Genomic DNA, 15544 nt, shown 5'->3' with positions numbered 1-15544 from the left:
AATAAATAATAACCTGTCATAATGAGGTCATTAGTCGGACAGCACTGAAGGCCCAGGCCTGCCACTGCATTTCGGATGCGAGTGTGTTTGCTCAAACGATTTATGCTTTGTCTCGTAGTGGCGCTTCACATTACCACTTTTAATAATAGCTACGGTCTCTGAACATATGCGACAAACTGGTTTTAAACTGCCCCCGGGAAGAATTAACCTATAAGAGTCTGTCCATTCTTGATTAAAGTCTCTTTTCTCTTTTTGGAGAACGTCATGTGAAATAACTTCTCTGACTCACGTAACTTTCCTACTCTTTGTTCTCTTTCCTTTGAGATATACACACACAGGGGAGAAAGAGAACACTCGAGTCGGGAAACTTATCAGAATACACATATTTGGCTGAGCAGCATCACATGATGTGATTTAATACACATGTAATTGGTTGGTGTGATTCCTGGACCGCTGAGCGAGTACCGTCAAGGCTAGAAAAGCTGTGCCGGTTAAAATAGAAGCGCTCCCCCAAAATGTAATAATTCTCAATTATCTATCAGTTTTAGGTCCAGGGTCCGGATACAACGACATCTGGATCCGGATCCGGACCGCGGTCCGCCTCTTATTGACACCTGGATTAGACTGTAAGATATCAGACACAGGTACATACTTTTTTGTGCTATGATGCAATATTGCAAAGCCCTGCGTCTGGCATCTGTCTTTATCAGTATCAGCTGGTTTCATACTGACAGATCTACAACTGCAGGCAACATGCTGGCTCCTCCTCTAGTGGCCTGCGCTGCTTCTCGTCATGAAAAGCATTACAGCTGGGTGAGACAGCGACACAGAGCAGACACCAATGGTGTCAGCTATGAAGATAAACGTACGTTACAAAAAATTGCAATATTTACTTACTACAGTTCAGCCTTTGCTGTATGCTAGAATATTTTATCACTACCAGATTACCCGAGTCACTGTAGGTATTTAAAAGTTCTATAGTTCAATATTCAGAGCATTAACATAGCAGCAAACAACTATTGTTAAGATATAGAGGGCTAATATCTACCTGAGCAGAGAATGAAGTCACTCTCTCCCTTTGTGTGTTGGAATCAGCTCTGTGCTATGTTTTCATAGCCGGGCCAGACATACATGCTTTTAGTGCATGTTAGTGCATGTGAGTCCCTGTGTAATGCTGCATTCACATGGAATCAGGCAGATGGCAGAGAGCAAACTGGATATCAATTCAGTATGGAGGGTAACATTAGGAGAGATCAACAGGGAATACTGACGTTCAGAATTAAAATATTATAACTTTTTGTCGCCCTCCACGATGGAATTAAGAACCAGATGTTATGTATAAAAGTTATGTACGTTTGCCGTAGAATTTTAAAAGAAAACTACATTATATAGTTACGTGTATTACTATAATAATTCCAGACAATAGTAGACACAAAATCCTTTTATCAAATATATTTTCACCTTTGCAGCATCACATCATCATGTGTGTTACGTTTTGCCGTCCAGAAGGGGTTGTCTGTCTTACAGGATGATGACACATTGAATTAGCCACCATAAGTTGCCGGCCACACGAGACCATTTATGAGAAGCCACTCAGCGTATTGACTTTTTAAATAATGCATTCTATTGCTTATGTATTCAACTTTTCATTTGTTAGATGAAGAGGAATTGTTGTGTTTTCCTTCAAAAATGAGGAAAATATACTTTGTCGGCCGCTTCATAGACCAAAGCTGGACTAGCAGTTTCAACATTATTTCTCAGTGTCAAAACTCAAGATGCAGTTACACTGAACACTAAGCTGCTGCTGTGGTTTTTCAGGAGTAGTCAATAGGAGGGAAACAGCTAGGCTCTTGGCTCATTAAAGAAACAGAACCAAAGTCCTTAAAGTTGTTATCACAGTGTAACTTGATGTCGATTCAGAGTCCTTGGCAGCATCTCTGCCACTTCCAGTCCTTTAGATACATACACTACGCATTACCCGTTCTTGTAGTTTGGCTTAACTGCAGTCAGTCCACTCCCTGTGTGCAGTCACCATGGAGGCAGGTGCCCTATATTCCTGAGGGTATCAGCTGACAAGGTCACTGAGCTGATTGATGTTAGCCTCCAACGTCCTTCTCTGTGTGCCGGTTCAACACCATCTCCATTTCTGAGGTATTAGAGAGGAGAGCGCCTGTGGGGGCCAAAGGCACCACTAACATCCCTCAGGGACTTCCTGATCTGTCTTTGCCATAAAGGTGGCAGTATGTACTAGTCATTCATTTGTCACTCCAGGGTCTGACATGAATCAGTGCCCCTCCTCACGAATTGTTCTCACAACACAGAACTTTTTACAAAGTGGCAACGATTGCATGTTGACTCTGTATCCATGTTGTGTTCTGGCATGTGTGTAATCAGGCCAAAGCAGCATTGCACCACTGTGTGGTCCTAAACCAGTGCCAGAGTGGGAGAAACACTGGACCATGTCTTTCTCTCTATCCAAATAAACAGCAGAGCTGCCTTCTTAAATATATCAAAGTCTTCTTCACTACTGCCATGGCAACTATCATTATGCATTACAGTCGTAAACAGAGGCCATACAGAAATACAGCACAAAAAGCAGTATGAAAGAATTATTACACAAGGCCTTTCCGACTTCACCCGTCCTCCCCTCTCCACCAAGATATGTCAGAAAAACAAGTGTTACAAGAATGTATGAGAAGATCAGTGACAAAGTCTTCACTTGCATTGTAAAATGATAGTCTGCCCGAGGACACTCCATCCCAAACCCCATCCAAAGGTGATTCTAATCATGGGAGAGCTGAGAAACAGCTGGATTTCCATTTGTATAAGCAACACCTATATATATATATATATATATATATATATATACTATTCACATTGAGGTAGGGCAAACTCCTTGACATTTTGATGTTTTCTGCGTCAACCAGGCATAACTACATGGCCTAGGTAAGTATGGATGTCAATCTGGGTTAATAATGTTCTCTTCTATTAAACATAATGACAGAAAGAGTAACTGTCAAGGCCTTACCCATGAAACTAGTAATACTAGATCACTTCATTCAATGTCCTCCACAGATAACAAATACACTGTGTGTCAGATGACTGAAAGCAAGCACTATGAACTTTCTAAAGACTGTTATTCTTTCTACTCCATTCATTGGATGTAAATACACTTTACCTCTGGAATTGGAATGTAGAGATATTACATTTTTAGGGTCTCTCGAAAACACATAACAAATTATTTGTCAATTAGCACAAAAGATATCTTTTAAAAGCCTGAGGCCTTGTTGTTTCTGGTAAGGCCTGGGTGGCTCTATTGCAAATGGTCCGCAATGCAAATGTTGTGTAGCTTAGGAAACCTAGTTACCCCGTACTACCTGAAAAGCAAAGGGATTTTTCTTTCTGCTTCAACATAAAGGTTAAAAGTACAGACTCAGTACACATCAAGTCTGGGAGCCTAACTCAGTGGTCCGTTCTCTCTGAAGGTAGATAGAATATGTTTCCATCTCCAGTCTGTTCACTGTAACTGAATTGTGATAGACATTCTGTGCATGAAACGAAAAGTTGTACGTCGATACACAAGTGTGCGTGTGTGTTGGGTTGGAGAGAGAGCGATGCGAGGGTGCTGTACCGTTTTTGTTGCAGGACATAGTTGTTGCGTGGTCGTGTGAGTGGTTGTTGTTAACAGTATTAGCCTCTCTTAATGCGTAATTCCTTTGGATTATGTGGCCACAGCACTAGTTTAAAGAACACTGTTGAGGAATTAAGGTATTATTCAACAATTAATTTTTAACACAGATGGTAATTGATTAAATACAGCACATTTCTTGAAATCTGCATCCCTCCTTGACATGGAGAACTGTGGCAGGAGTTGGTTTGTGGTCTGTACCACTGACAGATACTGTTGCTCTCAGGTGCATCCCTCCTCTGCTGTAACAACTAAGAGCATCATCATGGTAATTGGTAAATGGACTGTACTTGTATTGCACTTTTCTAGTCTTCAACCACTCAAAGCACTTACAAACGGCATCCCATTCACACTGATGGCAGGGGCTACCATGCAAGGGGCCACCTGCAAATCAGGACTATCTAATCATTCATATCCATTCATACACCGCAGAAACAGCCTGCAATTTGGGGTTAAGTGTCTTTCCCAAGGACACATCGACACGGACTAGAGGAGCCGGAGATCGAACCACCGATCCTCTGATTGAAGGACGACCCTGCTCTACCACTGAGCCACAGCCGCCCACAAATCGCCAGTATTTTATTGGTGTATCAGCACCCAGCTTCGCCCATTCTGAGGATCTCGTGGCTGCTCTTCAGTTTCAAGTATGAGCTTGCAGCATCCAGATGGTTGGGTGATTCAAGGTCAGGGAAAAGGAACGGATAGAAATCCACGGGAGTATAATTGGAGACGTGTCTCCTTGTCTGCGAGAATATGCTTTGTCTATTGTTTGATTAAAACCATGGCCTGATGCTTCTCAGCGTCAATTAAGAGTTAATGAGATATCATCATGAATTATACAGTGTGAAAAATGCTCAATGTTAATTATGACTGCATGAAAGAGAATACCATCAAGTTGAACTGTTTTTTTTTTTGTGAAGATCATGTCAATTATTTTTTATAAAATGCGCCAGTTCTCAATGTCAAAAGAAAAATCTGAACGGATCCTAAATGAAAGCCTGTCCTTGATGCAGCGTATTCTCTTTGTGACTCTACATGAGGTATCCGATACAGCTACTTCATCTCATTTTTAATTATATGTCACTCTAATGCAGACTCATGGCGCTGCTGCTAATTGTTTGTGGAAACTCGCAGTGAAGGAAATTGATTTAATCATTAAAGAAAACAAAAGTCTCAACGCCGACGGATAGTTTAGATGAACTTTGTAATGAAACTTAGCCAGGACATATTTCAACATACTCTGCCCTTAATCAATATCTATCAGCAATCTGAAATGAAATCGAGATTGAATCCAGTTCCATCGTCAGCTCTAATGCCCATTGAAATCCATCTACTCACAATCCTAAAACCGAAGGAGGGAGGATTTCCTAGTTCATTTGACTGGAGGTGAGCTGGTCCAATCCAGAGAAGAACAACTATAGGGGTTTTAGAGGTGGGTGTCATGGCCTGTAGTTATAGACCCAAATGCAGACACAGACTAGGGAAGTAGATTTAAGTGAAGAGGTTTATTTTCAGGGATAATGGCTGGTGATAAAGAGCACCGAAGACCATACCGCATTGTGTCGCGATATTTGTATCGATACAAGGCCGACAAGTATCCATCTCTTATTATATAAACTATATAAAATTAGTATTTTTCTGATGTATAGTTAAAGCCAGCGGGATTGGCAGGAAGTTGGTTTAAAGAAAGACGGAGTCATTGGAGAAAGAAATCTAAAATGTGCCGTTCAAAAGGGAAGAAAGGGAAGAAGGACATGGATGTGACACTTGCGATTTGCAAGGAGTGTCGTATAAAAATAAAATACTCTGGGAATGCTACGAATGGGAGGGTTCACCTCATACGCCAACATCCAGAAATAGCCTTAAACATTGACGGCCAGACCAACGTTAAATCAGCTCAACCGAAAATAAACTGGCGAACTTAGCTTGAAAAAGCATCCTTCCGATTCTGAGCAAGCTCAGACAATAATCAATCTAGCTTCACAACGAGCATTGAATCTGCAACAACAAAAGCACGGTGGCCATCCACTCTTTGGAGAAAAAAAGAGAAAATGTTCCAGATTCCGAGCTACAAGCTCAAGATAGATGTCAGCACAAGACGGAACGGTGCTGAAACGCATTCGTGCAGCGCAGTTTTCTCCGGAAGTGAGATTTGAATGAGATGGACATCAGGTACGGCGAAGATATTGTCCTGGCCTTGAAGTCGATGTCCAGTTGACTGTCTGAGGAAAAGAGGCCCGCTTCGTCACTTGTAGCGCCGCTGCTCGCACAGCTGTTGTACTCGACACAGGACAGCGTTGGTCAGAGACAAAAATCAAGCATCAATCAAGATCTTCAGAAGAGATATGCCAGTAGTAGTTCACATCCTCATGGAAGCCAGGTTTTATACCCTGCCGTTCCTGTGCCCAGAGGAGAGACAAGGGGCTGCTGAGGCTGTGACCCTTCAGGTAAACAAGCATTTTAATATTAATGGTGTAATGTATTCTAACCCACTTCAAAATGAATATTAATAGTGTAGTCATAGTGGTAACGAAAGTACATTTAGAGTACTCAAGTACAATTTTGAGGTACATGAAGTGTACTTTACTTGTCTACTACATTTCGCAGGAAAGTGTTGTACATTTATTTGACAATTTTTGTTACTTTACTTTGCAAATTGAGATTATCAACACAACATACAAATCAACACATTAAAGCATCACTCAAGTCCAGATGACTCTGAAATGGGTCGTTCTGCATGGTGAAAACTTTTACCATTGATATTTTGATGCCAGTACTTTTTTAATTTATGCAAGTAACGTTTTGAATGCAGGACTTTCATTCTACACTGTGATATCGCTACTTTTATTTAAGTACAATATCTGACTGCTGTCATCCTTTACCAAAGAGAAACAACATATTTGCTGCATATTAAATATATATTTAACATATCCCCCCTCTCTCTCTCTCTCTTATTGTGTGTGTTTGTATTCTACAGGAAGAAGTGATGCAGCACACCATCTCCAAGCCAGAAACCCAGGAACATCAGGAGGAACCTGGCTACACTGAAGAGGATCCCGGACCCCCCCCATCATACCCGCCAAGATGAGGAAGTCATGTTGGCTAGCAGACATGCTTGGCCAGACTTACGGTGATGTTGAAGCCCCACTAAAATAATGTACTGCCATAGCTGAGGAGGAGGTGAAAATACACCACTGGCACTCACAGAAGACCCACTGAGCTGGTGAAAAACACATGAGCAAGTCGGTCCTTTCCTGGCCAGGCTGGCCAAAAGATACCTTTGCATTCCAGGTACTAGCATCTCAGCAGAAAGAATCTTCTCCTCAGCTGGAGACATAGACACAGCACAAAAGAGAAGTTTGACCTTGTAGCATGTTGATCGGCTCCTCTTCCTGAGCTGGAATGCCATCATTCCTTCACGGTCCAAATGTCTGTCAACTTTTTTAGTCCCAGAGTCCATGTTTTATTTTATTTTATTTCAATTTAATTTACTGTCAAATTGCCCAGTTACTGAAGTGGCTGCATACTTCAAAATGCCTGTAATAGTACAGTGGTCCACACATGTTTTCATTCAGTTGGGCTATGTAGAGTGTAATACCAACACTTCAGTTTGTCAGGTGCATGTTGCAACATTTGACAGGTTTTTATTTTGGTCAGTCTGTCTGCTTGGTTAAGAATCCCATTTAGCTGCTATAAAAATGACTGAAGTCAGATCATCAGTCATCTATAAATTGAATACCCACACCCCAAAAAAAAAAAAGAAAAACCCACACAACACTGTTCCAGCACTGATCTTGTTTGACACCTTTGGTTATTAATACAGTCCCACTGACAGGAACTTACCTTGAACGATGAGATGCACTTTTGTGGACTTTGGCTTCTTGTTCGTGAGGATGGAGCAGACGTAGGGCCCTTCGTCGTGGACGTCAACATTTTGGATCTTGATGCTGTACTCTGTGACTGCTGTGTTTTCCATCAGGATGACGCGGGGGTCCAGAGACCACTTCTCACTTCCTGCAAAGAGGATGGTGGTGCGATTGAGCCACGCCACTCGCGATACTTTGCTGTCCACGTTGCATCTGGTAGGAACAAAGACGGAGAATACAAAAACACGTTGGAGATTTAGGCTTTCAGCACAATGCTTTTAGCGATGTCAAAAATAACCCTAGCATTGAGAATGAACCAAAACATTAAAGTATGCATCCGGAGAGCTAAACAGTGAGCCGGAGCTCATTATAAAGCTCAGTAAAGCCAAGAAGAGCTACATATTCAGCAGAACGTTCTCTGTAGGTTCATCACTACCAGAGACCCTTTTCACATTCTGTTAATACATCGTTATCATAGAAATATTGGTTATAGCTGCTTTCAAAAATTTGGTTAGATTGTCAAACCTTATTTTGAATATCACATTTTTTTTTAATTTGTTGCCTTGATATTTGGAGTTTTCTTCTCTTTTTTTTCTTTGCATTGTAAATGTAAAAGTGAGTTTTAGAAGTGAGACATTACACTTTAATGGAATACTCTAGAACAGCGGTTCCCAAAGTTTTTAGGCCACGCACCCCCTTCTACATCCCAACCGGGTTCACGCACCCCCAATCCCCCACACCTTAAAAGAAAAAAAATCAACAGAGCCTATTTATAGCCGCATAACAATCGGACCAATGAGAGAACAGTTTGCTCGCGCGTGGCGTTTGTTTACAAGATTTAGTCTGCTGTTAAATGTTGCAGTGTGAACACAAACCGAACAAAGGGGCAACTGCAACATTGTATCATATTAATCCCTGAATCGGAACAAAGCAAACGAACTACGGGTGTGAAAACGCCCTGAAACACTGCAACAAAGTTTCAATACATTTCAGTTACACAAGGCGTCACTTTTAAAGAGCAATAAGGATGGCGAGGACACACGCACAGGCTCAGAGGCAGATTGCATCACATTTAATTTACAATTAACCATACATAGCGGTTACATTAATCTGAATCGAATTACAATAAAGTTACACTCTCCAATCATACATTCCACCATCTCTTTGGCAGCTGGTAACGTCTTCGGCGATTGTGTGCGGTAGCCCCTTTCTTGCTATTCTGTGACCAGATATGAAGCCCGCAGTGCGTGTTTTGTAGACCCAACACATGAATGAGACTGCAGTTGTTTTGGGCTGTTTTGTAACTCCTCCGATTTCGATATAAAAAATGTAAGGGGCTTTTGACTTGCACTGGCATGCTTGGTGTTCAGGTGGCGACGTAAATAAGATGGCTTCAGACAGCTGTTAGCCAGAAACTCACTGCACACCACGCACTGTGGCTTTGGGCAATCTGCATTGCCAATCCAAGTGAAGCCCAGACCAGATCATTTTCATCATATTTCCTCTTTTTTTTCCCAGTCTGATGCTCACTCTCGTTTCCTCTTCTTTCACCTTGACTCCGCGATGGGCCTATGTGCTCCCCATTTGTCTGTGCTATCCCTTCCTCCTTTTCGGTCTCCTCCATCTCATCTTTCTCTGACTCCTGCTCGATTTCTTCTCCCGGTCTCTCCCCAACGCACCTCTCTGTTCCTCTCGCCTCTGATTCCTCTCTCTCTGTCCCTCTCCTCTTTTATGACTGATAGCTTCAGATGTCCCACCTGACAGTTTCCCAAATTTCAGCCAGTTTAGCATATTTGCATGAACGTTGCTGAATGAATGAAGTTAGCTGTTAGCTGCACAAGCTAGGCTACGTGTAGTGTGTATGTAAAAGACAGTCTGGCGGCAGGAGCAGAAGTGCATTTATTTATTAAATTGTAAGTTTTTAAATTTAAATGTTACAAAGGGAATTTTTATAATTCATGTTTTTGTGAAAAAATCCCACTTAAATTTTTTAAAATTATATTTAATATCAATTATTACACCATTAGACCACCATTACATTTTTCCTCTCGCGCACCCCCTGGAGGCAGCTGGGGGTGCGCGCACCACACTTTGGGAATCCCTGCTCTAGAAGAACATGGAGGTCATGTAGCAATTTCAAAATAAAACCAAATGGTGGTGGGGAGGAAAGCCTTGAAAAGTTGTAATCATACGATTTCATCACTGACTTGTTTATGACACATGCCTCTTCCTTTAGATCACATCAGACATGAGAGGTCGCTTTCATGACTAATGCATGTACAAGCACTGCACATAATTTAACATCAGAATGCGACACACAGTACCAGTAATCTGTCTGACAGATAATGTGTATACTGACATTTCCTTCCATCTCTGATACCAAAAAGATTAAGCGGTTAAAACAAGTCAAAAAATAAAAAAACATTGCACCATGATGTGCTACTGTGCTTCATGTTCCATCAAAAGGACACACAACGGCACACATGCATGCCACAAACTCATCATACTCACACCTGCTAAATTAACAAACAGTATTTTAACACTTCAGTGACATTTCTAGGTGGAAGTTGGCGGGAGGACGACCACTACACACTGATTTACTTCACAGATTTGTACAATTTGACATAATGCACTATTTTACTATTTTCCACACAGTTGATCAGGTGATAATCCAGCTGAGCACATAGCCTACCGCTCAATTCCCAGTTTGTATGTGCTGACGGTTTGGTTAGCTATGTTTGCCCAATTGTACCATGTTGTCGTGCTGCTTTCATGTTTGCTAATCCTCCCGGAAAAATGCTCCTGTTCTTGAGCAGGTACCGTCCCCTCTGCAGTTCGACATCTTTCCTGGAGAACCACTCCATGTTAAACCTGGGATTCTTTTTTTTTACAAGTGGTGTAGTTTCAAAAAATAACCCAGGGCTGGTGGGCACTAAGATGTTTGATCGCAAATTCAGATTTTCACATACAGTATGTGCTGTAGGAGGTAATCCACATCATCCATGGTGACCACAGTTACTACCGTCTGTAAAATATATACTAACCGTTGCCAACTACAAGCAAATGACAACAACAGTATCTGTCAAAGTCAAATTGCAGCGGGGCATCAGGGAATCAGCTCCATTTGGAATAAAATGTTTGCTATCCACTTTTATTGCCAAAGGCCTTGGACATGCATATACATGATTTAGGGCACCTGGTATTGTGAGCGTGCGGCTATCCCCTCATATCAGCTTCTGCAGCCAAATGCATTTCAAACACTATTTGAAGACTATTCTATCCAGCCACTGACATGAAATTGTAGAATAATGATGAATAACAGCAGCTTTGCCCCACTCGCCTCTACTCACAATGTTCCAAACTATCTTTGTATCACCAAATACTTAACTACTTCCAGAGGAGTTATGAGGAGGAGATTACAGGACATGTTAGTTAGAGCTCAAGTGTTGTTGCATTTTCTAACTATTGTACGTATATGAATTGGTCATTGGTCATGTTTCCATTCAATTGTCAAGCAAATTTGAAGCAAACTTTGGAAAAAGAAATGCAATATATGTGTGTTTCCATCAACTAGGTTGGAGCAAATAGACTCTGCTACAAAAAGCGCAGTTTTGGCAGAAAATGGCGGTCAAGACTATGTATGGCTGGAATCCACCAGTGAACAGATCAGGAGAAGATGAGTTGCGGACCGGAAAAGTCGACTTGACCATCTACGAGAGAAAAACAAAGAGGGTACTTCAGGAATTTGATTCAGTTGGGCCAAATGTAATTCTCCTCGTTAGTATTGGCCATGTTTCATGCTGTCCAAAGTCCAAGACAATATAAATAGATAACAGGGAAGATGCTTACAGGGGAAACAGCTAATCAGTCATGTATTTGCGACATCAGAATTTTGTTTTTACTTACAAAAAACACCTCCAGAAAACCTTTTTGATCAATTGAGGAAGTTTTATCGAATTTCATACAGTGTTACTTATGCCTTACTTCAAAATGTGCATACAAATGTAGCTCAAGCGCAAGTTCAGTCAGGAAGACATTCACTTGTGATCTCTGTCTCTCCTCTCCTTGTAATTACTCTATCAGCTGATTGGGGGCGTGCACTGTTAAGCAACCAACCAGATTCGGCACACAGTTTCCTTCAGCCAATCAGATCGTTGTTGTCAAACTTTAAAGTGTTCTCCTCTCTGCTGTTGTCAGTTGTCATTTCAGCGTTAAGCAGATGCGACCCGCCTCCACCCCAGTCACCTCCAGTCAGCATCACAGTCAGGCTCCTGATTCATCATCAGATTGCAGCAACTCCTTTCACCACCACCACCAGTGTCTGGACTCCAGGGGGGATTAGGCCTGTTGGACCTCAGTATCCCTACCCTCGGTGATAGTACTTCAGGATGGAGTCCAATCGCCAAAGACTTTGCACTTTTCATATTTGACGCTTGTATAATAAATCATTGTTAAATTATAAAATAAGTCTCTCCTAATTGAAATATGTTTATGGAATCATGGCTGTTGTGCTATTTGGGTGGGCCTAAAATGATTTCTGTATGCCCACTGTACACCTCAGTTACCACATTAATACTTCTGATCTGATTCATTCCGCCAGATTAAAACAGTGACATCGACATTACCTGTATTAGGCCAAATTCAAGTTAATGTATTTTCTGCAGGGGAACAGGAGAATGTAACATTTAGATAAAAACCAATCTAGGCTCAGAATGCACTGGGGTATTTATACTATAAAACCAAGATCTGGCAGGACATATGAAGCATCAATGAAAGAATGGAAAGTCAGCTTTCTGTGCCAACTCTTTCTCTTTCTTTTTATGAATAGTGGATGTTATAAATTTGGAATTAGTTTGCACAAACTAATGTGTGTAGTCTGTGTGTGGTGCTGAATGCAGGGACATAGTATTTGTTGTGCCTCAGTATTATGTGCTTGTACTGTAGGTGGGTTTGTTCTGCCTGACGCATGCTGCAGCCTGTTGTGTCTTTTCTTTTGCTTATATGTGTATTGGTTTTTGTCTATACGTTACTTTATCTATGAATTTTAATTCCATTTTAATTTGAAATTTGAGGCTGCCTTCAAACATCTGGCTGGGGACAGGAGATGAAAAGTAGCCTCTCTGGCTAACTCTGGCTCACTCACAATTTGACTGTTGATTGGTGTGCATTGTCCCTGCAAAATAAACAAATACATACAAATAAACAATTAAATGATGGTGTGAGGGTGAGATTTGAAGGAATGGGGCTATAAATGGAAGAAGACTCACTATCAGCAACCAGAGTGACAGTAAAGAAAGCTACCGGGAGTATATGAAAGGAGGAGGCCAGGTGACCAGACAGGAACTGTTAAGAACCAACATACCATGAAGCTGAAGAGAAAGAAAATAACACGGGACATGTTAAAGGTTGTATTAAGGTAATTATCACATTCACCTCTTCCAGTATTTGAAAACTTATCATGGAGTTGCTACACCATGTAATTAAAAATCATCAGGCTACCACTCAAATAGCATTCACACACTTAAAATAACAACACATTCCCTAGAATGCTGTTTGGTGATTTCAATGCATTTAACACAATCCCCCCATGAATCTGCAAATGTAGCCCTCTGGGCTTCAGTGCCTCACCGTGCAGCTGGTATTTGGACTTCCTTACAAACAGACTCCAGACAGTCCGGATTGGTAGCCACACCTCTTCTACTCTACCGACTGCTACCGACATGAGGAAAAATCTGTTTGCAGACTACACTACCGACATCGACCGGATTACGAACAACGTTGAGACTTCATTTCGAGAGGAAGTCAACAATCCTGCAGAATGGTGACCAGAGAACAACCTGCTGCTCGACATCACTCAAAGCAAGGAGCTGATTGTTGATTTTCGGAGGAGCAATAGAAAGCATCCTGAGTGCAAACATTCCAAACTGATATGGGATGTGCATGACAAAGGAGGGCTCTAGAGCGGGTGATTAAAACCGCCCTGAATAATAGCAATGCTGTATTGTATAATGACAATAATAAATCCTTGACTTTAGACAAAGAAAAAGACATGAAAGAGAAGACCATACACAGCAGAATCTCCAATTATTACCGTCAACTTGAGGAGAGAAAACTAAACTAAACTAATAGAGGGAAACTAAGACTTTTGTTCAGACATGTCAACATACATACATGTCTTGAGCAGCCCAAATTGTCACGTTTGGGTGATGTTTAGTTTGTTTCCTGTTTTATTTGGAATTTCCCTGCCTCGTGCCCGTGTTCACTTCACTTCCTGCCTTTGTATGTTTTCCCGCCTTTGTGATTGTCTGCCCCGCCCCTGATTGAATCTTGTGTCTAATCACCTAATATTTAAACCCTGTGAGTCCCCTGTCTCAGTTTGTCTGTTATGCTACCTGCTCTGCCCTGCTATGCTTCCCGGTATGTTCCCTGCTATCATGTATGTATCCCTCGTGCTTTTTGTTTAAATTACCTTATCCTGTTTTTGTGTTTTACTCGTTCTGGTTTTCCTTGTTTTTTTGGTAACACATTTTTTGACTCCCCTGCTCTGCAAGTTTTGTTTTGAATATTTCTTTATTGTTAAAATCACAGTGAACCAGCCCTCTGTTCCCCCATGTCTCTCTAGCCTCTAGCCGTGGGGATGCGTCCGTATTATTTGACGAGGGAGTTCTCATCCGCCGTTGTTGTCGCTGTGTATGTTCCTCCATCAGCTGATGCAGAGGCAGCAGTGGACACCATCCACTCCACTGTCTAAACTGCTGATTCAACATCCTGGTGCATTTTTGGCTATTACTGGAGACTTTAACCACACCACACAGGATAAAGCACTGCCAACTTGTCACCAGTGTGTTAACTGCCCCACACGGAACAATACAACTCTGGACCTACTATATGCTAATGCATATAGTAGGTCCATGTATACCAGTAGCGGGCCGTGCATTTTATACCTGGGCCTTCACTGTTGTCCTGCCGCTGAAACACAGCTACGGTTTCGTGTAAAAATGAAGCCAACACCTGTAAATACACTAACTGCAGAGAATATGCCGAGAGTGCGTCTCCTCTCTGCTCTGACTGCTGCGCGAGGCTGCTGTGAGAGTTACCGCCTGTGATTGCTTTGGGGCGGCGGAGGGGCTCACGGCAGCACCCGCTGCTCGTTCACGACAGTGTAGAACAGGGGTGCCCAATACGTCGATCGCGACCGACCAGTCGATCGCGGAGGTAGTGCGGGTAGATCGCATGCCATTCAAAAAAAAGTAGATGCCCGCATGGCATTTGCCACTTGATTTTCTAACACACGGGTCACCACGTATGCGCGGTCAACCGCGCGAGCTACTGCAAAACTCCTGCGAGCTAATTAGTTAGCCTTCCAATTTATTTCTACTAAAGAAGCTAAAGCTGCAGCACCATGATTTGGGAAACGTCCAAAACCTCGCGTCAGAGCTGGAGACTCAACGGAAGGCGTGTGCGTAACTTGACAGTGCGCGCTACACAGAGCAGATTGACAAGTGTCTGTCAGAGTTTGACAAACGCTTTCGAGACTTTGCTTTACTCGAGCCAGTTGCTACATTTATGTGCTGCACATTTCGGGAAGATATTGAGGTTGATTTACTCGCATCAAAAATTGCAACGCTGTTTCACCTGAACTCGTCTGGAGTGGAGGATGAGATTTTGACACTGCAAGCTGACATTCAGCTGAAGTCCAGGGCTCATGGACAGTTTTCTCACAGAGGAAAAGTACCCAAACATGAGGAAATGTGATACCTTTTTGACTGCATTATTCGGCTCTACTCATTTATGTGAGTCAGCCTTTTCCCACATGAAGAACATTAAGTCCAAACACCGTTCCACCATGACTGATGATCATTTGAAGTCTGCTTGAGGCGGGCTACCAGCAGCTACTGTCCGGACGATGAAACTCTGGCCAATCCCATTCAGTGCAAGTCATCAGAGTAAGGTAATGACCAAAAATGTACAGAATTGTATTGTGCCATAA

General features: G+C 42.1%; 1 protein-coding gene across 2 annotated transcripts in view; it reads right to left on the bottom strand.

Moving 5' to 3' along the window:
* The window catches only part of opcml (opioid binding protein/cell adhesion molecule-like), a 313601-nt gene that overhangs the window by 82622 nt on the left and 215435 nt on the right, over nt 1-15544 (bottom strand). For both annotated transcript variants that reach the window (XM_031871631.1, XM_031871630.1), the window contains one exon: nt 7532-7767. In XM_031871631.1, coding sequence (XP_031727491.1) covers nt 7532-7767 — 236 coding nt within the window. The remainder of the gene's footprint in view (nt 1-7531; nt 7768-15544) is intronic.

This window comes from Anarrhichthys ocellatus, unplaced genomic scaffold (genome assembly GCF_004355925.1).
Source record: "Anarrhichthys ocellatus isolate YVR2014 unplaced genomic scaffold, GSC_Weel_1.0 scaffold59, whole genome shotgun sequence".
In the NCBI taxonomy this organism is placed as follows: domain Eukaryota; kingdom Metazoa; phylum Chordata; class Actinopteri; order Perciformes; family Anarhichadidae; genus Anarrhichthys; species Anarrhichthys ocellatus.
The sequence above is the reverse complement of the archived record's forward strand: the minus strand, read 5'-3'. Positions and strand labels throughout refer to the sequence as shown.